Below are 27,506 nucleotides of genomic sequence, written 5' to 3' on the forward strand. Positions count from 1 at the left end.
GTTTCTTCATGGTAGTAATGGAGACAATGAATATTATTGGACGTTGTTGCCAAAAGAAATCTTCACAAGCATGTGATGAAGGAGCAGGTGAGCTTTTCATAACAGCGTGGAATTCTTGTGCATTCACATTAGCTAAGCAAAGCATCTTTATGTTGAACACCGACTCTGTGATCCTGATATCAGAAGGTCAAGATGCTTCTTAAATACCTGAATCTTGATTTTGATGAAATGTGTCTTGGAATCTGAATGTCTTATTTAGACTATATGTGAACTTATGTATATTTTTTAAATTAATTCATACAAGAGCTGGGGTGCAGGCCAAAGGGGTATGTATGTGTGTGTGAGAGAGAGAGAGATGGGGCGGATTCACAAGAGAGAGAGAGGGGCGCAGAACAGGCAGACAGACAGAAATACACTGCTGAGGGGAGCAGCAGGCAGGACAGGAGAGGTCAGCCTTGCCCTGTGGGTAGCTCCCTGCTGTGGAGGGGCGGATAGCTTCTGAGTCAGCGCGGTGCTTAACCCCTTCAGGCCCAGGGCGGCCCTGTTGAGCTCTCTTCCCTCAGAGCCCTGAACCCGTTATGGGCCCCGCAGTATTCATGGGCCTCGCCCACCCGCCCGTTCTCCTCAACCTCCACTCCTCCCACTTGCAGGCCGAAACTCCACCCCAACGACGGCCAGACGGGCTGCGCAAGGGGTTGTGGGAAATGTAGTCTCCAGCCCCGTGGTTCCCGCGGAGGGTTGTGGGCGGGCCTTCCGCGATCTGCGCAGGCGCGGCCCCGCCCCCGCCCGTCCGGAAGTTCCGGCGCCTCCGCGAGCGCCGGGGCGCCCCGAGGTGAGTGCGGGTTTGTCCGGGGAGGCCGGGCTCGGGCGAGCGGAGGCGTTGGGGGGGTTGGGGGCGCGGGCGAGCGGGGGCCCCGGCCGCGTGGACTCGGGCGCTTTGGAGCCGATTCCCGCCGGCGCTCGCGGATGGGCGGAGGCCGTTGGGGAGAACGTCCCGGCCTTTCCGGGGTGTCCCCGGCGCGGCCGCCCGGCCCTGACCCCGGACGCTGCCGGGGTCTTCCCGAGGCGGGGGCCGGGGATGCGCGGGTCCGCATGTGCGCATGCGCGCTGACTCCTCTGGGCTCCCCAGAAGTCGGGCGGTGAGGGAGGGGAGAGCCAGGCTGCGTTTCTGAGGGGGCGGGTGGGGGGGTATTGCGCGGAGCCACGGCCGGGGTGTCCTGGCAGAACAGTGCGTTCGGGCGTCGTCTCGCTGGAAGTCGAGTCCACACTCTGCAGCGACTCCTCAGCTCTGAGACGGTTGCTCCTGCGTGACCGTGGCGCAGGCAGTGGGCAGTGTCACCTTTTACTAAGTTGTGGGGAACCGTCCGCCCAGGCTCTGCCGCGCGTGGACTCGGGGCCCTTCCTGCCCTGCTAGAAGTGCCACCCGCTGCCACACGCGGTGACTCTCTGGTGTCTCCAGGCAGCGTGTGGCGGGCTCTGGCCAGGAGACTCCGGACCCCGGCAGCCGCCTCCGTCCTCTGTGCTGGACCCCAGCGCCCCCCAGCGCCGCTCCCGAGCCCTCGCGCGTCTGTGAGAGCAGCGACCATGGACGAATCTCTGGTGAGTGGCGTGTTGGCTTCAGCTCGCGGTGCGTTGACTTTATGCGAGTTCATCCCCGGACATGCACATTAGAAACAGAGTTTTCTGCAGGGACACATTCCTCACCAGGGAAAGGTGTGGCGTAGGTCCAGGCCCTTCCCATGTCCAGCGTGCGTGGAGATGGGGCTCTGCCCTGGTGCTCCCGCAGCGCAGAGTCTGTACCTGGGTCTCCGTTGATGACGCTGAAGGTGTGGCCTGTGGCTCTTCACCCCGCTGGACAGAAACACTTCCCAGCTCTGCGCTGGTCAGGTGGGGGTGAGGGAGGAGGAGGAGGATGGGCCTGAGGACCCGAGTGCAGATGGGGGTGAAGGAGCCACGAGTCATTTGAAAAGGACAACTGAATTTTTAAGGCTTCTGTGCAGTTGCTGAAATCCTATCCTGTGTCCCAGGCCACTCTCAGAGACTTTCATGCAGGCGTCAGTCTTGGCACGTGTGACGTTGAGTCCAGTGGGGCGTCCTTACATCCCTGCCCCTGCTCTTCTCTCAGGGGGTCTGCAAACCCCAGGTGCACAGCAGGCTCTTCAGAGTCCTTTTTTCTGGCGGTTGTTTGCACTGCTCCTGCGCATTTCTCCTTGGTGTGGTCTGCATGCATTTGTAGTGACGCTTCCCAGCACCCTAAGTTGTTCCCCAGTCCAGTGACACTCTCCAGCCTTTGCCTTCCCCAAAGTTCCTGCCATGTTTGAGAACACTATGTATGACCTTGGGGAAATTCCATTTTTTATAATAGCTTCAAAGCTCCTTATGTTTTTTTCTCTTTCTTTTACTTATCTTCCCTCCTTGATCTGTCATTGATATGTGTAGCACTAAAACCTTCTGCTGAAAGAGTTGCCAGTTTTTTCCTAGACTCCTAATGGGTTTTGCCCTACCCCTTGTTTCACCCTCTACCAAACCACCCTGGCCCATCCCCCGTCTGCCTCCCTCCCTAACTTCTCCACCCGTTCCCCTGTTCTCTCTGGTGGTCATCTTTACCTTCACATGACCCTGTTTAAGTTTGATTCAAGTATTTTGGCTGTAAATATTTTGGGTATTTATTTTCCACAAATGAGTGAAGCCATCTCATATGTGTCTTTACTTTTTGGCTTATTTCACTCAAGAATAGCACCTCCCAGGGCCTCCCTGGTGGTGCAACCAATGGGGCTGTCTACAGTCTCTGCAGCACAAGTTCCATCCACCGGCCAGCCAGGGAGCTACCCACATGGCACAGCAGACCCGACTGTCTGCTACTCCCCTCAGCAATGTATATCGGTATATCTGCCTCCTCTGTTCCCTGCTCTGTCTCTGGTGAATCCTCTCACCTTCCTCCCCGCACCAATGGCCTGTACCCCAGCTCCAGTATGTATGAATAAATAAACCTTTTTAAAAAAAGGAAACAGACTGTCACCTTCTTGCCCACCCATTTTAGCCTCAGTGTGACCCTTTGCTCCTTCCTCACAGCCCTGCAATGCTCCCCTGCGTGTGCTCCACCCTTCCCGCCCCTGCTGAAGGGATGTAGATTGGGCCATGACTGGGCAGTTGGGAACAGAGCTGCTCTGCTCATGGGTGGGATAAATCTTTTTGTGTTTGAGTTTTCCTGTGAGGATAGTGTGTAGAAGTATTGCAGATGACATGGAATTTCCGTTTTTATTTCCTTAAGAAACCTCTGCACCCTCATCCACAGTGTCTGTTCTGACGGTCATGGCCACCAGCCGTGGGTGAGAGCTCCTCTTTCTCCGCGCCCTCTCCAGCGTTCTTCATTCCATATGTGGTTTTTTTTTTTCATCTCTTTCACTTTTTTTTTTTTTTTGAGACATGTATTTTTATTTATTTATTTGGTTTTTATTATTATTATTTTTTTTTTATACATGCACTGGGTATAGTCAGAAGCGCGGGAGGGTGAGAGAATTCCCCCTAGCCAGAGGCGAGAGCTGAACAGGCAGACTGACGCAGTACACTGCTGAGGGGAGCAGCGGGCGGCAGGAGAGGTCTGCGCGCCATGTGGGACCCTCCTCCGGTGGCCAGGGAGCAGCCGGGGATCGAACCGGCGCCGCAGAGGCCGCGGGCAGCTTCGCAACCCAGTGCTCAACCGCTGCGCCACCAGGGAGGCCCTCTTTCACTTTTTTTAATATTATTTTATGTATTTTTACGTCATTTTCATTTTTGTAGACAGGAATTATTTTCATCTTGGTTATAATCCCCATACAATTCTCACTCTCCCTTTTTTTGTATAAATCCATTCGTTTTTATTTGGGTTTCTCAGGGGGTGAAGTGGCATCTAAGTGTGCTTTCGGTTTACGTTTCTCTTCTAATAAGTTTCGGTGAACATTCCTATTGTCTGTAGGATGTCAGAATTCCCTCTCTAGAGTAGAGTTTATGTAGTTCCTTTGTCCATTTTTTTAATAACATTTATTCATTTATGCATACAAGAACCGGGATGCAAGGGGTGAGAGGATTCACCAGAGACAGAGCGGGGAGCAGAACAGGCAGACTGACTGAAACAGTGCTGAGGGGAGCAGCGGGCGAGTCAGGAGAGATGTGCTGTGTCATCTGTGTGCTCCCTGTCCGCCAGGGATCGAACTCGCATTGCAGAGGCTGTGGACAGCTTCACAGGCCGCCACATCCCAACCCCTCATGTCACCAGGGTGGCCCCCCTTTGTCCTTTTTTAATTGAGTCATTGGATTGTTTGGGGATGTTATAAATTTTGGAATGAATCCCTTGTCGCATGTGTGGCATGCAGATTCTTTTTCTGTTCTGTAGACTGCCTTTCAGTTTTTAGGCTGCTTTCTTTTGAGGTATGAAAGCTTTTAGGTTTGGTGGTGTCCCGCTTGTTAATTTTTACTTTTTTTTCCCCTTGGTGTTGGAGTTGTGTTCCCTAGTACATTTTGTGGCAACTGTCCTTAGTGTGTCCCTATATTTTCTGTCAGCTACATCACCCAGTATTTAATCCATTTAGAATTTTATAGATTGGTTTATTTATCCATATAACAGCTGGGGTACAGGCTAGAGATGCGGTGGGTGAGAGGATTCACCAGAAACAGAGTGGGAAGCAGAACAGGCAGATCTGGTGAAATACACTACTAAGGGGAGAGGCAATGAGACAGGAGTGAGTTCCCTGACTGGGAATCGAACTCATGCTTCAGGGGCTGTGGAAAGCGTCATAGAGCTTTGTCTTGACCCCTTGCTTCACCAGGGAGGCCCCATGTTGCTGTATTAACTCAGTTAGAATTTGGTGAGGATTTTCGCTTCTCTGTTCTATGGTGCTGTTGGTCTCTTTTTCCCTTTTATGCTGTCTTTTTTGGGGGGATCAGGGCAATGTTGACCTCGTCATATGTGTTGGTGAGTTTTCCTCCGTCTTCAGTGTTTTGGAAGATGAAATTTCTTTATGTTTGCTTCTGTCATGGTCTCTCTGATGATTTCTTTTCCATGTCCCTGAGTGCTTGAGTATCTTGTGCTCCTGAATGTAGCTAATCCCTGTGTTCCGATCTGGTCTCCCGTCTTCAGTCTGCACTTCTGAGTGAGTCAGTCAACTGTGTTTTGCCATTTCTGCCAGTTACACTTGAGCGTGGGCCTCTGCCCAGTCCTAATAGCACAGGTTCGGCTCCCACCTGACTGCGCCTGTAGCCGTCCCGATGGCACCTGCCACTCATGCAACATGCAAACCTCTTCCTGTGTTGTGCCCTCCCGTGTGGAATTAGATCCTTCTCAGCCCAGGTCTCCCGCCACCAGAAAGGGATTTCTCTATTCCAGAGTTTAGTCTCACCCAATGCACGTTACTCTTCAATATTACCTGATATCTTAATGGTTGCTAACAACAGCACTGCCGTGTGTGTGTGTGTGTGTGTGTGTGTGTTCACTTTCTTTCACATTACAGTTCTCATTCTTGGCCAAACCTGATGGATGCGTTTTCTCAGTGATGAGGTTGCTCCCTTTTCTGCCTCCGACTGGCCAGTGTGTGGTGACACCTCAGAGTTCAGGGGAGAAAGTACTCAGGGGTCAGTGGGACACGTTTGAACAAGGGTCATGACACAGACACTCGCTGAGTAAAACCAGGTAGCGCAGATGTTCATCATTTGACCTTTGGTTGTTGGGAGTTTATGTCAGTGATCCTAAATGCAGTTTTTAATAAAGAGCTTCACATTTCTTGCAAATGGCCAACAGGCATATGAAAAAATGTTCAACATCACTTGTCATCAGGGAAATGCAAATCAAAACTACCATGAGATACCATCTTACACCAGTGAGAATGGCACATATTAAAAAAACTAGCAACAACAAATGTTGGCGAGGGTGTGGAGAAAAAGGAACTCTTCTGCACTGTTGGTGGGAGTGCAAACTGGTCCAACCACTGTGGAAAGCTGTGTGGAGATTTCTGGACCTACTAAACATAGAGCTTCCATATGATCCAGCAATTCCACTCCTAGGTATTTACCCAAAGGACACAGAAACATCAATTCCAAAGAACACCTGCACCCCTATGTTTATAGCAGCACTGTTTACAATAGCTAAGCTTTGGAAACAACCCAAATGCCCAAAAATAGATGACTAGATCAAGAAGATGTGGCACATATATACCATGGAATATTACTCAGCATTCAAAAAAGATAAACACATGCAATTTGCAGCAACATGGATGGCGCTGGAAGAGATCATGCTCAGCGAAATAAGCCAAAAAGAAAAAGAAAAATACCGGATGGTCTCACTCACAGCAGGAATCTAGAAAACTTAAATAAGGGACCAGGAAAATGAATAACTATAAGAAAGTGAAAATCAAAATCAACAAAAAACTATGAACCAGAGACACTTTTAGGGGGGCGGGGGCGGGAGGGGAGGGATTGGGGTCAGAATGGGGGGGCTGCAATTGTATGGGGAATATAACAATAAAAAAAAAATGAAAAAAAAAATGAAAAAAAAAAAAGCTTCACATTTCTGTCATCGAGTCTGGAGTACAGTGGGTGTGTGTCATTAGTCATACGTATGATTCTTGCTGAAGTTATGGTTAAATGGTAGATTTTTTTAATTTTGGTGGAATGTTTATAGAATATTGATAGAATGAATATATTTTACAACCTAATTTTTGCACTCTCCTGTCACCTGTGACCATGCAAGTGTTTCATTTTATAAACTTTTGCACTGTGGGGAGCAGCAATGGCTGCTCTTCTGCCCAGCATGACTGTTGCTTCTTTTTCTCCTTTTCCTAGTAATCCTGGCCCTTTATTTATTTATTCATTCATTCATTCATTCATTCATTTTTTGAAAGGTGTACTTATTTATGCATACAAAACCTGGGGTACAGGCCAGAGATGTGTGGTGGGGAGAGGATTCACCAGAGTCAGAGTTGGGGGCAGAACAGGCAGACTGACTGAAAGACACTGCTGAGGGAAGCAGTGGGCAAGTCAGGAGAGGTCTGCCACGCCATGTGGGTAGCTCTCCGGCCGGGGATTGAACTTGTGCTACAGTGGCTGCGGACAGCTCCATAGGTTGTGTCTGAACCCTTGTGCAACCATGGAGGCCCCGACCCTTTATTTAAATTTAAAATAAAAAGTCTCCTTTTGCTGTTATTGCATGTGGTGGTCTTTGGCATTTTGTGTCTGACAGTGTTATTCAGCCGTCACCACCTTCCAGATTTTTTCATTTCCCAGTAATAAAATACTGTTCTCATGAAACTCTCGCTCCCAACTGCCCTGTCCCTCAGCCCCTGTGTCCACCATTTACTTTCTGTTTTCAAGAGTTTGACAACTCAGACCTGTATGATGGAGTCTTATTACATCTTTTTTTCTTGGTGAATCTCTTATTTTATTGCATTGTTAACTGTTTTGTTATTTCATAGGTATCGTACAGGAGTCCCTTCATATTGTAGTGTGTGTCATTGTTTAGTCCCATTGTGAGACTCATTAATATTCTCTTATGTGTATCTACCAGTCTTATTTATCCATTAATCCATCACCTGGGGCTTGGGTTGATTTTGCTTTGGGCTGTAATGACTGATGGTGCCGTGACCGTAGGTGAGCAAACGTCTCTCCCCGTCTCTGCTGTCCCTGCTATTGGGGAACACCCTGGGGTGGGGATGGGTCCTCCTGTCATTCTGAGTTCCCTTTTCCCAAGAATCACCTTCCTGTCTTCCCTCCTGGCTACATCATTTATGTTTGCCCCAGCAGTGCGCAAGGGAGCCAGGTCCCAATTTTTGCCAGTACTTGTTCTTTTCTTTCTTTTTAAATCATTGCGATCCCAGCGGATGTAAAATCTCATCTCTTGTACTTCTCATTCATTTTTCCTTCGTGCCTGGTCGTATTGAGCACGTTCATGTGTTAGGACCCACTTGGTGTGTGATTTGCAGAGCTGTGTGTTCCAGTCCTTTCCTCATGGCTGCGCATTTCCATTTTGAACAGGGTCAAAAGCGCGAGGGGATTGTATTGTCCCATTTCGTCATACGGTGCTTTTATGGCATCCTGAACGCACTCCTGCTGGGAGGTCCCGTGAGTTTCTGTGCACAGAAATGAGCCATCCACCTTCTCTCTGCTGTGGTTTTATTTCTCATATTAGTGTTCTAATCAATGAGCCTATAAATAAGAATGCATTTTTGTTTTCCTAGAACTGGGATGTGCCGGGTTACCTTGCGAGAGTTGCTGTCAGTGCAGCAGGCTCATCGTGTCCTGGATGCTGTTGTGTCTTTGCATTTGTTTACTTCATTGTTTAACCCTCCGGATTTCTTTCTTCCAGCGAGTCTTTGCCCTTGGTTCTGCTACATGCATTGCTTACTGTTTTGTCATTTCCCTGGCAGCGTACAGGAGCTCCTGTGTGTGTGAACATGGGTGTGTTTTATACTCACAGTCTGCTCACTGGGTTTTCCTTTCCAGAGTCGCTTTACTGTGGCTTTCATTGGTTTTCCAAGAATGAATTATAACTAGATATGACCATTTTTATGTATGTTGTCTTTTTGTTGTTGTTGTTGTCGTTGTTGTTACGTAGTGTCACCCGAACCCATTGTGAATAGGGGACAGTGAGCATCTTTGTTAGTCCTTCTCTCACTGTGAATGTTGATGTCGCCTGTGTGGCTGTGTCAGGGACTCGTTTTGTGTTGAGGAAAAATCCTCTGAATCCTTTTTTAGCTAATACAAATAGAAATTTATGTTTATGGGTTCCTATTCAATATGTATGTGGAGGTACATAGGATTTTTTTTCTACACAGGAAATGAGATGATGGAATAAATTTACAGATTTCTTAAGATGTTTGTTTTCTTATACCAAGTATCTTATTTTTCAAAACTCTTTCATTGCTATGATCTATTTTTTTCTTTCTCCAAAAGAAATATTTGTCTATTCTAGTTGTTTTTCCTCTCCTTTCAATACCTTTTGTTCTGGTCACCGTGTTCTCCCCTATGGTGATGAAAACTATCAGTAATATCCTGGAGATTCCCAAATTCTTTCTTTTCTTTAATATTTATTTTATTTATGCATATAAATGCTCAGGTGTAGGCCACAGGTGCAGGAGGTGAGAGGATTCACCAGAGTTAGAGTCAGGAGTAGAACAGGCAGACTGACTGAAATACACTGCTGAGGGGAGCAGTGGAGAGACAGGAGAGATCTGCTGTGCCATGTGGGTAGCTCCCTGGCCAGGGATTGAACTCATGCCGCAGTGGCTGTCGATAGCTTCATAGTGCTGAGACTTAAACTCTTGTGCCACCAGGGAGGCCCTGACTCCCAAATTTCTGTTCTCAGCTTAGAGTTCCTGATCTATTACACACGTCCAGTTGTGTGTGGAATACCAGAGTCTACCAGCCCGTCATGCGGACAGCATATTAGGAAAACATTCCTCGTACCTCAGCCACCAAGTTATTACCGAGTTCTCCTCCCCTTTGTCCTTCCATTTCAGAAGTGATGACCTGTTCTGTCTTCTCTGACTCTGTCAGCTGAACATCTTTTCTTAAAATTTTATTTTATAAATATTTTACATTATTTTTCATTTTTACATAAGGTATGCATTTTCATCTTGGTTATAGTCCCCATACAATTCCCACTCCCCTTATTTTGACCCTAATCCCTACCCCCTCCACCCCCCATCCCCCCGTAGTGTGTGTCTGGTTTATAGTTGCTTGTAGTTGAACATCTCTTAACTGTGCTTTTTCCCCCTTCATTGTTTGAACATTCTGGTTTCGGGTTCAGTTTTTGTTTACTGTGAGTTGGAGATCCCAGGCTTTGAGGTCACAGGAGTAAAATATTGGCACAAATTTGCACATGCTTTTCATTTGTTATGAAGCTCCTTTAGCACATGATTCCGGGTGTGTGTCTGTTACACCTGCCAGCCAGGCTATCAGCTCCTCAAGGAGCAAATTTTATTCATCCTTTTATTCTTAGAATCATAGACACTTCCAAATTTGTAAGGTAAGCTTTTAGTACCGAACGGGTGAATATAGAGGCAAGACTCTTTCAACTGAGAATTCTGTACATCCTATACAAGACCAAAGACCCACAAAATAAGGTGTGTTTGCACTTGCTCTGTCTGACCCAGGCTGCCGGCCCTGAGATGAGAAATGTTCCCTTAGAAGGGACGGTGTCATTTGAAGATGTGGCTGTGAACTTCACGTGGGAGGAGTGGCGGTGCCTGAGTGAAGCTCAGAGGACCTTGTACCGGGATGTGATGCTGGAGACCTGCAGTCACCTGGTGTCCCTAGGTGAGGAAGCGCTAGTGTAACACCCTAGTGCAATGCTGTCTTCTGCACCGATAAGTGTGCACTTGCTAATGAAACTGAGTGCTGGTGAGGTTGAACATGGCAGGCAGTGTGCATTGTGGGTGTTTCAGGTTTTTGTTTTTTTTTTTTAAGGAAAGATTCAGATTGGCCTCTTTTGCACAGCTCTTCACTTTGCTTTTGTTAGTTTTCAAAGACTGAAGTTGAACTTGATCAAAGACCAACGCTGTTTCTCATCACAGGGCATTGTGTTACCGATCCTGAGGAGAGCATCAAGTCGGGGCAGGAATTACAGCCGTGGTCTGTGGGCGATCCCCCAAGCCGGGACCTCTCAGGTCAGTCAGTGCTTGCCAGGCCGGGAGGCTGAGAGGAGCCTGGGAGAGAGGCCAGTGCTATTGGCCACACTGAGGTGCTTTTCCAGTGTCCAACCTTGGACAGTGTGTCTGCATATATCAAACTGATTCTTTATTCATTTCCCAAATATTGCTCTCTTGTGAGTTTCGTCCTGCTCTTTTAATGATGGTTGTCTATGTTCTTAAACCAGTATACAGTCCCTGATGCTGTGGGGATTATTCTGCAGTAATCACATTTCTCTGTTCTCTCTCTTAGTGTATTCTCACAGACTGTTTTCTTTAGGTACCTGTTCAGGATTTTTTTTATTCTTTCTGTATGTTCGTGGGAAGTTTAGCCAGTGGTAAATTTTCTATGAGAGGGGAGAGCAGCAGTACTCACAGAAATGATCTTTGCTTTCTGAAGTTATACACTCTGAGAAAAGAATATATAATAAATACATTTTTTAATAGAGAGGTAAAGCTGTGGAGGATGTTGTTTTTGTGTGTGTGCTCCATACGCATCATTATAGAGATTAATTCTTTTCTTTCAGAGCTTAGGTGAGGTGAATGGCTTGCACTGACATGTCATATCTTTAGTTCCCTCTGCAGTCTGGGCTAGAGGCTGTGTATTGCTATTAGAGATGTCACTGAGCAGGTGACTAACTCAAAAGGGATAGAGCAGCGTTGACTGGAGAGTTATTTAGAACATGAGCAGTGTTTCAGAGGCAAGCCTTGTGACCACCCACATAGTCATTGTGAGGCTGAGGAGGACCCAGAAATTGTTCAGCGTGGTATGGGATGTTCTGTGACATGGGAGGGGGAACCTGAAGTGGTGGTTTCTAAAGCCATGGAACCAAGAATTCCAGGTTGGGGGCTCATACCTTGGGGAGCAGTGCAACCTGTGCAGTTCCACCTTCTCGTGGGAATCGTTGTGAGGAGAGTAAAGGAATCGATGACAGTGTGATGTAGCTGAGAATCACACATGACATCAAAACTGGACCTGCTATGAATAAAGCAGAAACACAGGTGCCAGAGAGTGCGATGAGAACACCAGGGTGTTGCTCTCAGAAGGATGTGGGAAAAGCCTGTAACGCTGATAGCACAGGCTGGATGCAGAACTTTTTTCCTATCGCTCAGAGGGTAACGTGGGACACAATGATAAGGCGGAGTTTGCTGCATGTATTAGGATTCTGAGCCTTATGTGATATGATATTTAAATAAGAACTGACAGGTCTCTGCCGTGGAGGGAAGCGCATGCCTCTGAGAACCTCTGCAGGTGACTGTGGCCAGTGCCGAGGGGAAAGAAAAACTAAGGAAATGGAGAAGCAGAGTCCTTGTGTCTCAGCTAGGCCTCTTGCTTAAAGTGCCTGGGCAATGACTGGGTCACTCTCAGTCCACAGGTTTCCGGGAAAGCCATGGCCTCTGCAGCAAGAGCTGCACAGGGTCAGTCTAAGAAAGAACGTGTGTAGGTAGGGCCTCCCCCATGGTGCAGTGGTTGAGCGCTGGGTTGCGAAGCTGCCCATAGCCCGTGTGGCCCGGTTTGATCCCCGGCTGCACCCCTGCCACTGGAGGAGGGTCCCGCATGGCGCACAGACCTCTACTACCGCCCGCTGCTCCCCTCAGCAGTGCACTTTGGTCCTTCTGCCTGATCTCCCCGCTCTGGTGAATTCTCTCACCCTCCCGCGCTTTTGATTGTACCCAGTGCTTGTATAAATAAAAAAATCTTTAAAAAAAAAAAAAAGAAAGTGTGTAGGCTCTATGCTGGGTGAAATGCTACTGGTTGAAATCGACAACTCTAGTTAAAAGACTGTTTTTACCATATATTTATGATTTTATAAAAACATTATAAAATTAGCTTTACTGCTTTCTTATCCCAGTTTGGCATTAGAAAACCTATTAATTGGGGCCTCCCTGGCAGCCTAGGGATTAAGTCTGTGAGCTCTCACTGCTATGGCCTGAGTTTGATCCACAGTCAGGGAGCTCACCGTCTTGGTCACAGCAGACCTATCCTGTCTCACCCGCTGCTCCCCTCAGCAGTTTATTTCAGTCAGTCCACCTGTTCTGTTCCACACACTGTCTCCACGCTCCCCCACAGCACCCCCACTCCTGCACCTCTGTCCTTCACCACCCAGTGGTGGTGAAGCCTGTAACGTGGGAAAAGCCTGTATGCCAAAATAAAAAAGACCAAAAAATCTATTCTAACCATAATTTGCTGTGGGCAAAAAGCATGAATCAGAAAATCAATATCTGTAAATTGTGTTGTAATATAGAAGCTTTTGTGCCGCTTAATAGTATTCACTCAAAATGCTTCCTTTTTAGAAACATGGTCATTTTTATCTCCTTTTAGATGTCCATACTGTGGATCACCTGACTCAGGACAGCCCTGCAAAACAGGGCGGACATTTGTGGCAAGTTCTTACCACCAGCTGCAAAATACCATCCAACGTGAGAAGTGAGTTATGGGAAAAAAGCAATTTGGACTCAATTTGTTGTTTGACCCAGAGTATCAAAAATGGAAACAATTCAGCAATGATGCCTGAGAACTTTTCTATACATAGGACCATGATGATCCCTGGTGAGCCTCATGAAGAGCATGCTGGAGAGAACGAGGAGGTCTTTAGTAGAATGAGGGAACCCATCAAGTATCCTGAGCACCAGAACTTTCAACAGCCTTTTGAGTTTTGTGAACAAGGAAAAGTCTTGAGTGAAGAAACAATATTTACACCTAGACGGGCCCTTCCGGAAGGGACTGCCCGTAAATACAATGAGTGCAGGGACACCCGTGATGAGGCACCTTTAGTTGTCCAAGATAGAACCCCAGGGGGACAGACTCCCTGTAGTTCTAATGAGAAGGGAAGACCTGCAGAGATGACTCCAGTGCATTTGAATCCTCCTAGGTATGTTGAACATGAGCAGCAGGAATGTTATGAAAGTGGGGCCAGTCTCAGCAACACGTTTCACACCTATCCCTGTGAGAGTACCCAGTTAGGACAGAATAATTTTGGATATAAGAGATATGGTGAAGCGGCCTCTAAAACCTCTGTTCTGACTGAACATCAGAAATCACAAGCAGACGATCAACCTGATGAGTGTGGGGACACCTCTGAGATTTCCTTACAGAGGGGACACCAGAGAAATCTCACTGCAGTGAAGTTGTTTGTCTCTAACGATTATGTGAAAACTTTCTCATGGAAGACTGCCCTCACCTTACATCCACAATCTCAAACAGGAGTGAAGCGCTACCCGTGTCTGGTATGTAAGAAAACTTTCAGGTGGAAATCTGCTTTTAGTGTCCATCAGAGAACTCATACAAGGGAGAAACCCTATGAATGTCAGGCGTGTAGGAAAGTGTTCTCCTGTAAATCAGTTCTTGTTCTACATGAGAGGACTCACACTGGAGAGAAACCCTATGAATGTGAAGGGTGTGGGAAAGCTTTTTCCAGTAAGTCTTACCTCAGGGAGCATCAGAGAATTCACACTGGAGAGAAGCCTTATGAATGTCAAGAGTGTAGGAAGATTTTCCCCTGGAAATCATCCCTCAGTTACCATCAGAGAAGTCACACTGGAGAGAAACCCTATGAATGTGAAGAGTGTGGGAAAGCTTTTTCCAGTAAGTCTTACCTCAGTGAGCATCAGAGAATTCACACTAGAGAAAAGCCTTATGAATGTCAAGAGTGTAGGAAGATTTTCTCCTGGAGATCATCCCTCAGTGACCATCAGAGAAGTCACACTGGAGAGAAACGCTATGAGTGTCAAGAGTGTAGGAAGACTTTCCCCTGGAGATCATCCCTCAGTCACCATCAGAGAAGTCACACTGGAGAGAAACCCTATGATTGTGAAGGGTGTGGAAAAACTTTTTCCAGTGTGTCATCCCTCGGTCGCCATCAGAGAAGTCACACTGGAGAGAAACCCTATGAATGTCAAGCATGTAGGAAAGTGTTCTCCTGTAAGTTAGTTCTTGTTTTACATGAGAGGACTCACACTGGAGAGAAATCCTATGAATGTGAAGGGTGTGGGAAAGCTTTTTCCAGTAAGTCTTACCTCAGTGGGCATCAGAGAATTCACACTGGAGAGAAGCCTTATGAATGTCAAGAGTGTAGAAAGACTTTCCACTGGAAATCATCCCTCGTTATCCATCAGAGAAGTCACACTGGAGAGAAGCCTTATGAATGTCAAGAGTGTAGGAAGACTTTCCCCTGGAGATCATCCTTCAGGTACCATCAGAGAAGTCACACTGGAGACAAACCCTATGATTGTGAAGAGTGTGGGAAAGCTTTTTCCAGTAAGTCATCCCTCAGTCACCATCAGAGAAGTCACACTGGAGAGAAACCCTATGAATGTGAAGGGTGTGGGAAAGCTTTTTCCAGTAAGAAATCCCTCAGATACCATCAGAGAAGTCACTCTGGAGAGAAGCCTTATGAATGTCAAGAGTGTAGTAAGACTTTCCAATGGAAATCATCCCTCAGTCAACATCAGAGAAGTCATTCTGGTGAGAAATGCTTTGACTGTGAAGGGTGTGGGAAAGTTTTTTATAGTAAGACACACTTCATTACACATCAGAGAATTCACACTGGAGAGAAGCCTTATGATTGTGAAAGGTGTGGGAAAGCTTTTTCCCGTAAGTCAAGCCTCATTATACATCAGAGAAGTCACACTGGAGAGAAACCCTATGATTGTGAAGCGTGTGGGAAAGCTTTTTCTAGTAAGCCACACCTCATTAGACATCAGAAAATTCACACTGGAGAGAAACCCTATGAGTGTTAAGAGTGTGGGAAAAGTTTTCAAAGTAAGTCATCCCTAAGTGACCATCAGAGAAATCACACTGGAGAGAAACCCTATGAATGTCAAGCATGTAGGAAAGTGTTCTCCTGTAAGTCATTTCTTGTTCTGCATGAGAGGACTCACACTGGAGAGAAACCCTATGAATGTGAAGGGTGTGGGAAAGCTTTTTCCTGTAAGTCTTACCTCAGTGAGCATCAGAGAGTTCACACTGGGGAGAACCTGTCTTGTCCTGGATTCGGGGAGAAAATGTTGTGAACTGGAATTTTTTCATCTCCAAAAATCCTGACATTCTTAATTAAAGCAGGTTTGGGCAGGTTCCATAGACAATTTATGACATTTGCTCTGAGTTTCATGACAAATCCATCATAAAAAATAAGCAGCGTTATCAAAATGTATTTTTCTAGAATAAACAATTGTCCTGACACTTTATGTTGAATGGTTCCTTCTTGACTGAGATTTTCTACAGATGCTGGTTATTCAGTTAGGAAAATTTCTTTTTAATGTTAGTGTGGGACAAAATCTAATTACAGGTGGGTGTTAATGTCAGATTCTTTCCTGAATCTGTGTGTTTTCTCCTTTAATCTTTTAAGAGAGTGTTAGATTTCTAGATTTTCCAGTGCCAAAACCCCTTGCATTCTTTGGAAAAAGTCCACTTATGCAGGATTTAGCCTGACAATGGACTTTTTGTTGGTCCTGTGCAATATACTTTATTTTTGGTTTTGATATCAAGATTACAAAAGCCTTGCAGAATTATTCAGTATTTGGACGTATCTCCACATTTCCCATGCTCTGTGTGACTTCATACAGGATTACTCTTGAGTGTCAATTTTCCGGTCTCTTTCCCATCAGAGAGACTTCTTCAGTGTCCTAGAAGACTGAAATTCAGAATTTTCTTACATTGTCCACTTTTAAGAAATTTCCATTTATAATATAAATTTCAGCCACTACTGTATGTCTGGTGTAATTCTACTTTATTTGAGGAGTTATCCTCAGCTCCTGGACAATGAATAAGTAGAAATAAAGAGATAAATATACATTTGGCAGGATGTCCAGTCATTTATAATCACATAGAGTTTTATTGCATTGATTTACTACTTCAGAATATATACATTGATCTGTGTCCTTGTGAATGTTAACTGTCAGCTTTCTTAAACATACCATAGAAACAGTCACAGATACCAAACCATTGTTATCTCAAAGGATTGGGAAAGTGAGTTGCTAAAGGGATAAACACCCCAGGAGTCTGAACCTTCTACAACATTCATATTTGCCATTATTTTTTAATTGGGTCACATGCAGACTTTATGATCATTAACAATCTTATTTAATCCTCACCATCATCCTGGCAGATACTATCTTCATTCTCATTTCACATAAGCCTAAACTTCTGAAGAGTCAGAAGTTCCTACAATCAGAGAATATGAATGAGGATCAAGATTTCATCGCAGGTCTGGCTGACTCTAAAATCCCGATAGATTTCATTGCAGTGACCTCTTTTTTTTTAAGATTTATTCATTTATGCATATAAGAACTGGGGTACAGGTCATGGGTGTGTGAGGTACAGTGGCTGCCGATATTTTCATAGGTTACGTCTTAACTGCTTGTACCACCAGGGAGGCCCCCGTGTCCTCTTCCTTATAATTGCAGTTCCCAAGTCTAGACAGTATCTTACTGTTCTCCCAGAAGCTCAGGAACCTGTCTTGTCCTGGATTCGGGGAGAAAATGTTGTGAACTGGAATTTTTCATTAGGCCTCTGCATTCTTTATCTTCATTGTTCAGTCTCCTGTTCATGTTTTAATTGTTGTGTCTACATCACTGTAAACCCACAAACAAATATGTGAACAGATTGTTTATAATCAGTACAATCAATTATGGATACAAGCACTTGGTGTTCAGGTAACAAACATATCTACCTGACAAATTCTTCATGTTTAAATCCTAAAGTCTGCCCTCCTTTATCATACTTAAAACATTGAAAGCTGGAAAGTACATTTCTCTGAAATAAATAATAACTGCATATAAAATGACAAAGGACGCAGCACTAGAGAACTAAAATAATTTCAACATGTAAAACTCATTTAGTATATAATCTTGATCAAAATGAACAAAGGTATTGTTTCTCCCAAGAAAAATGACTTTGAACACCACAAATATTTAACCTGCCTCCTCAGTAATGTGTTTTCTAATTTCAAACGCCATTGGATTTGTATTCCAGCCAATTTCCATACTATAAATGTCAGTCAACCGAGGCTGATTATGGCTAAGAATGATTTTAAAAGAACCTTAACAACAGTAAAAGTCATGTCCATATTTTCATTATGCATCTGAGCTTTTGGATTGTAAATATTCCCTCAGAGCTAATATTTTAGAATTCAAGGTCAGATACAGGGGATTTTTTTCCTTGCTAATTAGAAAACAGATTACTCCACTTGAAATTATGTAGGTAGAAATTCTTCCCTAAGGAATTGATCTCTTTCAGATGTGTTTGATCATGTTCAATATTTTCAGCAACATTATGTTTGCTTTCCCCCCACTCACCTACCAAATATGATGCACAGAATGCTTAAGGATTTGACTTATTATTCTGACATTAGTAATAAAGTTATATTAAAAATAATGTACTAGAAGTCTTTCAGCTGCATACAATTTTAATTAGATTTGCTTGATATTTCACTTGTCAAATTTCACAATGTCTAATGTTTCCTCTGTATATTTATAAAATTACTTTATTGCAGATGAGTCTAATCACTATGTAAATTAGGTAATTTGGTGAATATTAACATTCTTCCCCATACAAAATAATACATATATTTTGAAATTTCTTTCCTTGCTTTTGGGAGAATATAGCAATTAAAATAGCTGTTCAACCATTATTTGCATGCAAATGAGGCAAGAGAAGTAGCATATCAGAATATGCAAAAGTATATTTAATTTTCAATTTCAAATGTATTTCTTATTATTTAGACTACATCATTTTCTCTTTTTTAAATAAATTTTATTTTTATATTCCCCATACTATTGCAATACCCTTATTTTGACCCCAGTCCCTCCCCTCCCCGCCCCCCTCCCCCCATAGAGTGTCTCTGGTTCATAGTTGTTTGTTGATTTTGATTTTCACTTTCTTATAGTTATTCATTTTCCTGGTCCCTTATTTAAGTTTTCTAGATTCCTGCTATGAGGGAGACTATCCGGTATTTTCTTTTTCTTTCTGGCTTATTTCGCTGAGCATGATCCCTTCCAGCGCCATCCATGTTTCTGCAAATTGCATGTGTTTATCTTTTTTGAAAGCTGAGTAATATTCCATGGTGTATATGTCTCACATCTTCTTGATCCAGTCATCTGTTTTTGGGCATTTGGGTTGTTTCCAAAGCTTAGCTATTGTAAACAGTGCTGCTATAAACACAGGGGTGCAGGTGCCCTTTGGAATTGATTTTTCTGTGTCCTTTGGGTAAATACCTAGGAGGGGAATTGCTGGATCCTATGGAAGCTCTATGTTTAGTAGGTCCAGAAATCTCCACACAGCTCTCCATAGTGGTTGGACCAGTTTGCACTCCCACCAACAGTGCAAGAGAGTTCCTTTTTCTCCACACCCTCACCAACATTTGTTGTTGCTAGTTTTTTTAATATGTGCCATTCTCACTGGTGTAAGATGGTATCGCATGGTAGCTTTGATTTGCATTTCCCTGATGACAAGTGACGCTGAACATTTTTTCATATGCCTGTTGGCCATTTGCATTTCCTCTTCAGAGAAGTTTCTTTTTAGCTCTTTTGCCCATTTTTTGACTGGATTATTTTCTTAGTTTTTGTTGAGTCTCATCAGCTTTTTGCAGATTTTTGTGATCAGTCCTTTATCATTAGTGTTGTGTGCAAAAATGTTCTCCCAGTTGGTGGGGTTTCTCTTTGTTTTTGTTATTGTCTCTTTTGCTGTGCAGAAGCTCTTTAATTTGATGTAGTCCCAGCTGTTTATCTTTGCCTTCACTATCACTGCTTTGGGTGATAGACTACATCATTTTCAATGCAATTTTCTTCTGGCATGTTAGAATCATGTATCATAAAAAGCTTTTCTGGTAACTGTTTGCTTGTGTGCATAGGCTTTTAATCTTTCTTGATTCTCATTGCAGCAAGACAAAATAAATTTCCTTTGAAAAAGGAAAAATCAACATGTTGCTGAATTATATGGTTAATAAATAGATGACATAGGGTAGGTATTAAATATTGTATTGAATGGATGATTTGTAAAAGGAGGAGTTTATTACAAAGAAATATGCTGATGATTCCTCTACCAATCATTAAAATATTATTGAACATAGAACCATAAGTGAAACAAAATACTAGCAATGGCTTGGGACAATTGTGAGAAGATCAGATAAACTCAGACTTTTCTTATAAAGATATAAAAAATATGCTGCTGATGTTTTGATGAATATAAATGATAGAGACAATAAATATTTAGATCCAAGTGCTGCACCTGAGTAGAATGAAGATAACTTTTGATTTTTAAACAATTATAAAAGTAACAAAAAGTCAAATATTAAAGGTGATGAATTAAAGAATGTTATACCTTAAAGTATAAAGAGTAGACATATATTCAAGATGGTGAAATCTAGTGTTTGTGATTAGGTACTGAAGGAAAGTTTAGGGAGTTTCTTGTACTCTTTGGGGCTGATGGTATGAAGAATACACGCTGACATGTACTTTCCATGCCTTTGATAGCAGACACCAACATGTAGCTCTGGAATTTATTGTCCTTACTGGATTTGGGAAGCTTGTTCCTACAGTCTTAGGTTGACATGGAAAAGTAATAGTCAAAAATTAAAATGCGTTTCAAGCCATGAATAGTTTTTTGGAAACTGGGTGCATGGTATGATTCAGTTCCCACGGTAGTGGCACTTAATGGTGAACAGCATAAATTATTTCCAAAAAATGTCAGTCATTATAGTAGCTTCTCTCTTAAACTAAATGCTTTTTTTTAAATTATTTTATTAAGATAATAATTTACAACATTGTAACTGATTTGGGGTATATAGGTTCATGCTTTTCAGCTGTATGTAGTACATATACACAATGGAATATTATTCAGCAATCAAAAAAGATAAACTCATGCCATTTATAGCAACATGGGTGGAGCTAGAGGGGATCTTGCTCAGTGAAATAAGCCAGAAAGAAAAAAATACCAGATAGTTTCACTCATAGCAGGAACCTAGAAAACCTAAATAAAGGATCAGGAAAAAGACTAATTATAATAAAGTAAAAAATCAAAATCAACAGGCAATTAAAAACCTTAAACTAAATGCTATTTAAAAAAAGACTTCTTGCATCAAGGCCTCCCTGGTGGTGCAAGGGGTTAAGATGCAACCTATGAAGCAGTCCTCAGCCACAGCAGAACAAGTTTGATCCCTGGCCAGGGAGCTAAGCCACATGGCACAACACACCTTTCCTGCCTTGCCCGCTGCTCCCCTCAGCAGTATATTTCAGTCTGCCTGTCCTGCTCCCCACTATGTTTCTGGTGAATCCTCTCATCCCCCACACCTCTGGCCTGTACCCCAGCTCTGGTATGCATAAAAAAAAACCTTGTATCAGTCTCTAGCCCATCCCTATGAAGGAGATGCCCCCTCTTTGACTTAACTACTTTGTCCCTCCCATGGCTGAAATTCTGAATCTTCCTTTGATTTTCTTGGCCAATCACAGCCTTATAGGTTACCCTACTTTTCACCATAAATGTTTCTGTCTTCTCACCAGAGTCTAGAGGGGTTTCTAAGCTATGTCTGTCTGAAATACACATTTTCTGATAAAAGCAGGAATTTTGTCATTTAGTTGTATGCATTTTTGTTATTTATTTCACTGTTAATTGAAAAGAAAGGCAATGTAGTCATATTAAGTATGGATTGGATTTATGGAATATTAAACACTATGAACAGGTGAATTGGATGGCAAGTGAAATTTCATACACGAAAAAGCCTAAATTAATAGAAACAAATAATTCTCAGGTTTGCAATCCTACAGTCTATTTTTATTGTCATATTAATTAATGTCTGTCTCCATTTGGCAAGCAGTCAATGTTGAATGAGTTAATTATTGAATTTCAATAGAAATCAATTAGGTTTAAGTTAGGTTTAATCATTTAATAGCTGCATGATCCTAGCCAAGTCGTATAACTACCTATGTCTGTTTCTCACTTTGTAAAAATTATTATGAGAAGGAATTTTTGTTTTTGTTTTTGTTTTTATACATGCACTGGGTACAGTCAGAAACGCGGGAGGGTGAGAGAATTCACCTGAGCCAGAACGGGGAACAGAGCAGGCAGAAGGACCGAAGTACACTGCTGAGGGTAGCAGCGGGCGGCAGGAGAGGTCTGCGTGCCATGTGGGGCCATCCTCCTGTGGCCGGGAAGCAGCCAGGGATCGAACCGGCGCCGCAGAGGCTGCGGACAGCTTTGCAACCCAGCACTCAACCGCTGCGCCACCGGGGAGGCCCCAAGAGAAGGAATTTTTTAAAAAGCATAACTGGAAAACCACATAAAGATGTCAGTTGTCATTTTAATCACACAGCCATGATGCCTAATGTAATGGTTGTCTTTAAAGTTATCAAATGCAGCCCCCCCCCAGGTGGTGTAGGCGTTAAATCTCAGTGCTATCACCTCTAGACCTGAGTTCAATCCCCAGCCAGGGAACTAACCCACATGGCGCAGCAGACCTCTCCTGTCTCAACCACTGCTCCCCTCAGCAGTGTATTTCATTCAGTTTGCCTGTTCTGCTCCCCATTCTGTGTCTGGTCAATCCTCTTAACCCCCTCACCTCTAGCCTACATCCCAGTTCTTCTATGCATAAATAAATATATCTTTCAAAAATAAATAAAAATAAAATAAAGTTATTGAATGCAACTTACTCCTTTTGCATTGGTCCGATTTACTTTAACCACTGAATCTGAAGCAGAATTGACATTCACTGAACACATACCTTACCATAACTCTGCCTTATTGCTGAATGTCAGATGAACTGGTCAAGTTAGCAACAATATAATTATGCTTATTTCCTTGCTAATGTATATCTACTATTTTCAATTTTTTATTTAATGTTTTTGAATTAACATTGTTTTACAACTTTATATAGTTTTCGGATCAGATGACAGCACTAGAGTTGAATATCTGTATTATGTACTACATCACAATCTCCACCAAATTTGCTTTCCATCCTCCACCTTGGCCCTTCATTTTTTTAAATCATTTATTTATTAAGAACTGGGGTGCAGGCCAGAGGTACTGTATCCTGGTGGGTGAGAGGATTCACCAGAGACAGAGTGGGGAATAGAACATGCAGACTGACTACTTTTTAAAGAAAGATTGAACAAGTTGATAAGGCTAGCAGGCTGACACCAGTGGAAAGGTTCACCTCCTAGATGGGATCCTGATCCAGAAACCACTCTATAAAATGACTAGGGATCTAATCAGAGAAGCAGTGGCCATTTTTGGGCAGTTGATTGTTGGAAATATTCAAGGACAGTAGCATATTGCTTGAGACATGTTTCCAAAACTGAGAGCTTGGAGACAGACTGGTCTTTGCAGGAATATAAGTTCTAAAACGCTGAAGGCAATGAAAATCAAGACTGAAGTTGGGTCTATTCACCAAGCTTCACATTTTTTTTTCAGTTTTACTTCTCAGCAAAATATGTAGGAAAAGTATAAGGACAAGAATGTGCTAACCTGGGATGCCCTGAGAGGTCAGAGATGAAACAAAACTGTTTTGCCAAAAGAACAAATGATAGACAAAAGTAACAGATATGATTGGAAATGTTTTGGGCTGAATTGTATCCCCCTTAAAATTCATATGCTAAAACCCTGTCCCCAGGGTGACTGTAATTGGTGGTAATAACTTTGCAGGGGTAAGTAAGTTATTAAAAGTCATAGAGTATGGCCGAATCCAGTAGGACTGGTGTCACTATCGAAAATGAATAAATGCCAAGTATTTACCCAAATAAAGGACATACCCTGTGAGGACACAGTGGTAAGGCAAACCATCTCCAAGCCAAGGAGAAAGGTTCTGTCAGAGACCAACACTAACAGTATTTTAATCTGAACTTCCAGCCGCCAGAGCAGAGAAAACAAATATCTGTTATTTAAGCCACCCAGTGTGAGTTACTTTGTCATGGTCACTGGAACAGACAAATACAGGAATATACAATTTAAATTTCCCAACTTTAAAGAAGAATGATCCATGTTTTTGGCTAATTCCTTATGTAGAATGCCTTATTACAAGACAAAGGTAAATAAATAAAGTAGTATGTTTTGAGCCATTTCATATAGCAATAAAAAGAAATAATAGATGCGGGGCCTCTCCCTCATGGTGCAAGGGGTTAAGTCGCAACACCATGGAGGTATCCGCAGCCAGTGCAGCACAAGTTCAATCCCCACCTAGGGAGGTGACCCACATGGCACAGCAGACCTCTCCTGTCTTGCCTGTTACTTCCCAGTACTGTATTTCAGTCAACCTGCCTGTTCTGCTTCCCACTCTGACTGGTGAATCCTCTCACCTCCTGCACCTCTTGCCTGCACCCCAGCTATTATATGCATAAATAAATAGATCTAAGAAAAATAACATATTGGGGCAAATGAGATTTTTAAAATATTTGAGCAAAGACATTTTTCTTCTTTATTTTTCCCTGATATTAACTATATCTCAAACTTTTCACAAAGGTTTCAGTAGAACACCCCAAGGTGCCATGAGTTTGTCAGCCACAAATCCAAAGTCTAGTTGAAGCTTTGATACAATCTGGGATATCATGGCTAAATCACTTACATTTTGGTGTCTCAATTTCCACATTTTAAGAAAATTTGGATTAGACTAGCACTACTAATGGGTGAATGAGGTTTACTGCAATCACAACATCAAAAATCCGTGCAGAAACAGACTGTGCAAGCTTGAATAGACCTCTCTGTCACAGAATTTCTTGGAGCATTTTAAAGTCAATGTGCTCTACAAAGCCGCAAGGAAAGGATACCACACACAATGTCCCTCACGTGTTGTTTTGGCACACAGCACTGGAGACAGGTTACATTAGGAAGAGGCTACTATTCGCTATAATTCCCCCTGGATCCCAAATGGTCAGATCCCTTGGATCATAATGTATTATAGTCACATCCAGAGCCTCCTAGTTCTTTGACTGTTTATTCACTAAGAAAGAGTAATAATGAAGTGAAGGGTGTTTTAGGAGGTCTACATCCCAGAAAAAAAAATCCTTAAGAAACCACAACTATGCTCTATACTCCAGGAAACAAGAATCTTTAAAGGGATAATTAGTGGAGGATTTGAAACTCCACACACTCACTGCACTTTCCATTTTTAAGGAAGTTTCCTTAAAATGTACCTGTTTTCCTATTTCAATCTGTTTCAGCATTCTTTTTTTTTTTTAAGATTTATTTATTTATGAATACAAGAGCTTGGGCACAGGCCAGAGATGCGGGGGTGGTGGTGGTGAAAGGATTCACCAGAGACAGAGTGGGGAACAGAACAGGCAGACTGACTGAAATACACTGCTGAGGGGAGCAGCGGGCGAAACAGGAGAGGTCTGCTACACCATATGGGTAGCCCCCTGGCTGGCCAGGGGATCGAACTCATGCTGCAGAGGCTGCCGATTGCTTCATAGTGTGGTGCTTAACTGCCACCAGGGAGGCCCTGTTTTAACATTCTTTTGTTATAAAGACATGTGTGATATTTGGGTTTTGCTGTTTGTATCCCATAGCATAGAATAATATATTCATGCAAACAAAGAAATGGACTTGAAAATTAATTGGAGGAAAATGCAGGAGATAAATGGACAAGTAGTTATTTATAAATGGGAACTCAGCAAAATTATTAGGAGACAAGTGTGCCATGCTGACCATTGCCAATCATCTTGACCAAGGTTCTTTTGGAGGAATAAGTAATTGCTTGCTTTTGGCATCATTCTCACCATGGACATATGTTTTGCATTGTCAGATGGTCCCTTAGGATTGACGTGATATAGTATAATGCAGCTCAGTTCATTTAATTTGCATTAAACAATGCACAATGTACTAGTTTTTCTGTACTTTTTTTCTTGACCTTATAGAAATGGCCTCAGATAGACTCATTGACCTTCAATCATAAATCAGCCCTTTACTGGTCAAGAGGTGAAGTGGGTTAACAATGGATTTACTTGTAAATTGAGAAGAGATAAATCTTTGTTCCCTCCAGGGTAGTGCTGTATTTATAGATTGGAAGGCAGAACCACGTTTCAAAAAGCATTTTACAGGAAGGTAAAGTCTTCAAGACCTTGGGTGTTTATGATCTCTGAAACTTGTATATCTGCACAATGCCGCGGACCAGCACAGCAGTGAACGATGAGGCCGTCTCAGGGTTGAGAGACTGCGCAGGGTGGTCAGGGATTCGGTGAATAAATGACACACAGACACACCTCAAGAAAGTGGAAATCTGAGTGTAATTTTATTTAAGTTAGTGGCCAGTATATATATGTTTTTCTAAAGGCATAGGATCTGTTATCAGTGAACTAAACCAGTTGGCTCATAGGTTTAACTTACCATTGACAAGGCAGTGATTTATGTCCAGAGTTACATTTGGATCTAGGCACATTCCTAAGCAGTCAGACCATTAGTTTTGTCTTTTGTTTTATATAATTACATTTTCTCCTAGCTAACCACTAAATTCCTTAATCATTATTAATTATAACAGGTGCACTTATTATTATTTTTATGTAATAACATTTTTTCATTAGGGATCAAAGCTAAGGAATTTTAACATATAACAGAGCAATTATTGAACTAACAATTTTGTTGTTACACAAGGTTTAGTGGTGTTTCATTTGAGTCATCCTTGTTACTAGATTTCATATGTTTCTTTAATTTAGCAATCAATGACCTTTACAGAGGAGAAGGAAGAAATTTTAGAAAGAGAGTGAAGGGATAAAGTTTGTAAGTCTGAGGAGACGAGATAAGGCTCCTTTTGGTCAGCATTCTTGTGGTGGCTCCTGGTGGTCGTTATTTTTTGATAGGCGTCTGTCTTATCTATGTCTTCAGGGAACTTTGCTGTACTCCCCTGCGCGCTGGTTCCTTGCCCAGCCGGACCTAGGGACCGTGGCAAAAGCCATTAGCCCTAAAGGTCACTGCAGGGGGAGGTGCAGCAGCACAATTGTTGTAAAATACACTAATAAAATAAAATAGGATGTTGCTTTATATTTGCCTGTGTTACGACTTGAGGTGTTGTACAGGTAGAATGAAGGCTACATAAAATAAACTCATAAGCTGAATCTTAATTCCGTTGGGAAACCCACCACTTTTATTTATAGGTCTATAAGCCTAACAGATAAAAATAACTAAGAAAATATATTATAAGTGTATTCCATACCACTCTCCAATCTGTAAGCATTGGATGATCTGTAAGCATTTCCATCCCATAAACCTGCCTGATAAATATCTGTTAACTTGACTATGTGGAATTAATCTCTTCATTAGAAGTAACCTAAATCTACATACAGAATAATAGGACGACATGATGGGCTTGGTCTTTAGCTAGTTTGTGATTATATTACACTACACAGATATATCCTTGACTGCAAAATGACAGAACAATTTTAGAAATTTGCAATATGAAAAGCAAGCACATTTGGCATATAAAATAGTGTCAGAGATTTCAAAGCAATATTGAAATCTGCATTTTATTTTTAAAACACGGAAATCTGCTTCTAGCAAGAGTCAAGCACTTTAACCAGTATGAAAAAATCAATCAGTTTTTAGATATTGTAATCTATTTCTAGGTTATCCAAGTCAGCCCTTTGGATATTTTTAGCTATATCTGTCCACCACAAAGCATTAAGCAAATGACAACATGGGTCAAACATTAAGAATTTAAACATCGGGGACCTCCTTGGTGGTGCAAGGGGTTAAGTTGCACCACTATGAAGCTATTCTCAGCCACTGCAGCACTGCATTCATTCAATCCCCAGCCAGGATGCTACCCGCATGGCATAGCAGACCTCTCCTGTCTCACCTGCTGCTCCCCTCAGCAGTGTATTTCAGTCAGTCCACCTGTTCTGCTCCCCACTCTGTCTCTGGTGACTCCTCTC

General features: G+C 42.9%; 1 protein-coding gene across 5 annotated transcripts in view; it reads left to right on the forward strand.

The window, feature by feature from the left end:
• Positions 1–1,208: 1,208 nt before the first annotated feature.
• The window catches only part of LOC129146354 (zinc finger protein 271-like), a 32,839-nt gene continuing 6,541 nt past the window's right edge, over positions 1,209–27,506 (forward strand). For 3 of the 5 annotated variants that reach the window (XR_008552925.1, XR_008552924.1, XM_054698217.1), the window contains exons 1-4: positions 1,209–1,599; positions 10,122–10,284; positions 10,542–10,634; positions 12,979–13,083. Coding sequence is in view for 3 of the 5 variants with exons in the window: in XM_054698217.1 (XP_054554192.1) it covers positions 1,585–1,599; positions 10,122–10,284; positions 10,542–10,634; positions 12,979–13,083 (376 nt within the window). In the remaining 2 variants the exon portion in view is untranslated. Of the gene's footprint in view, positions 1,600–10,121; positions 10,285–10,541; positions 10,635–12,978; positions 17,391–27,506 lie in introns of those variants that run through there. The other 2 variants (XM_054698218.1, XM_054698216.1) reach the window with 2 other exon arrangements.

Source organism: Talpa occidentalis, unplaced genomic scaffold (assembly GCF_014898055.3).
Source record: "Talpa occidentalis isolate TD23 unplaced genomic scaffold, MPIMG_talOcc4v2.1 talOcc4.2, whole genome shotgun sequence".
In the NCBI taxonomy this organism is placed as follows: domain Eukaryota; kingdom Metazoa; phylum Chordata; class Mammalia; order Eulipotyphla; family Talpidae; genus Talpa; species Talpa occidentalis.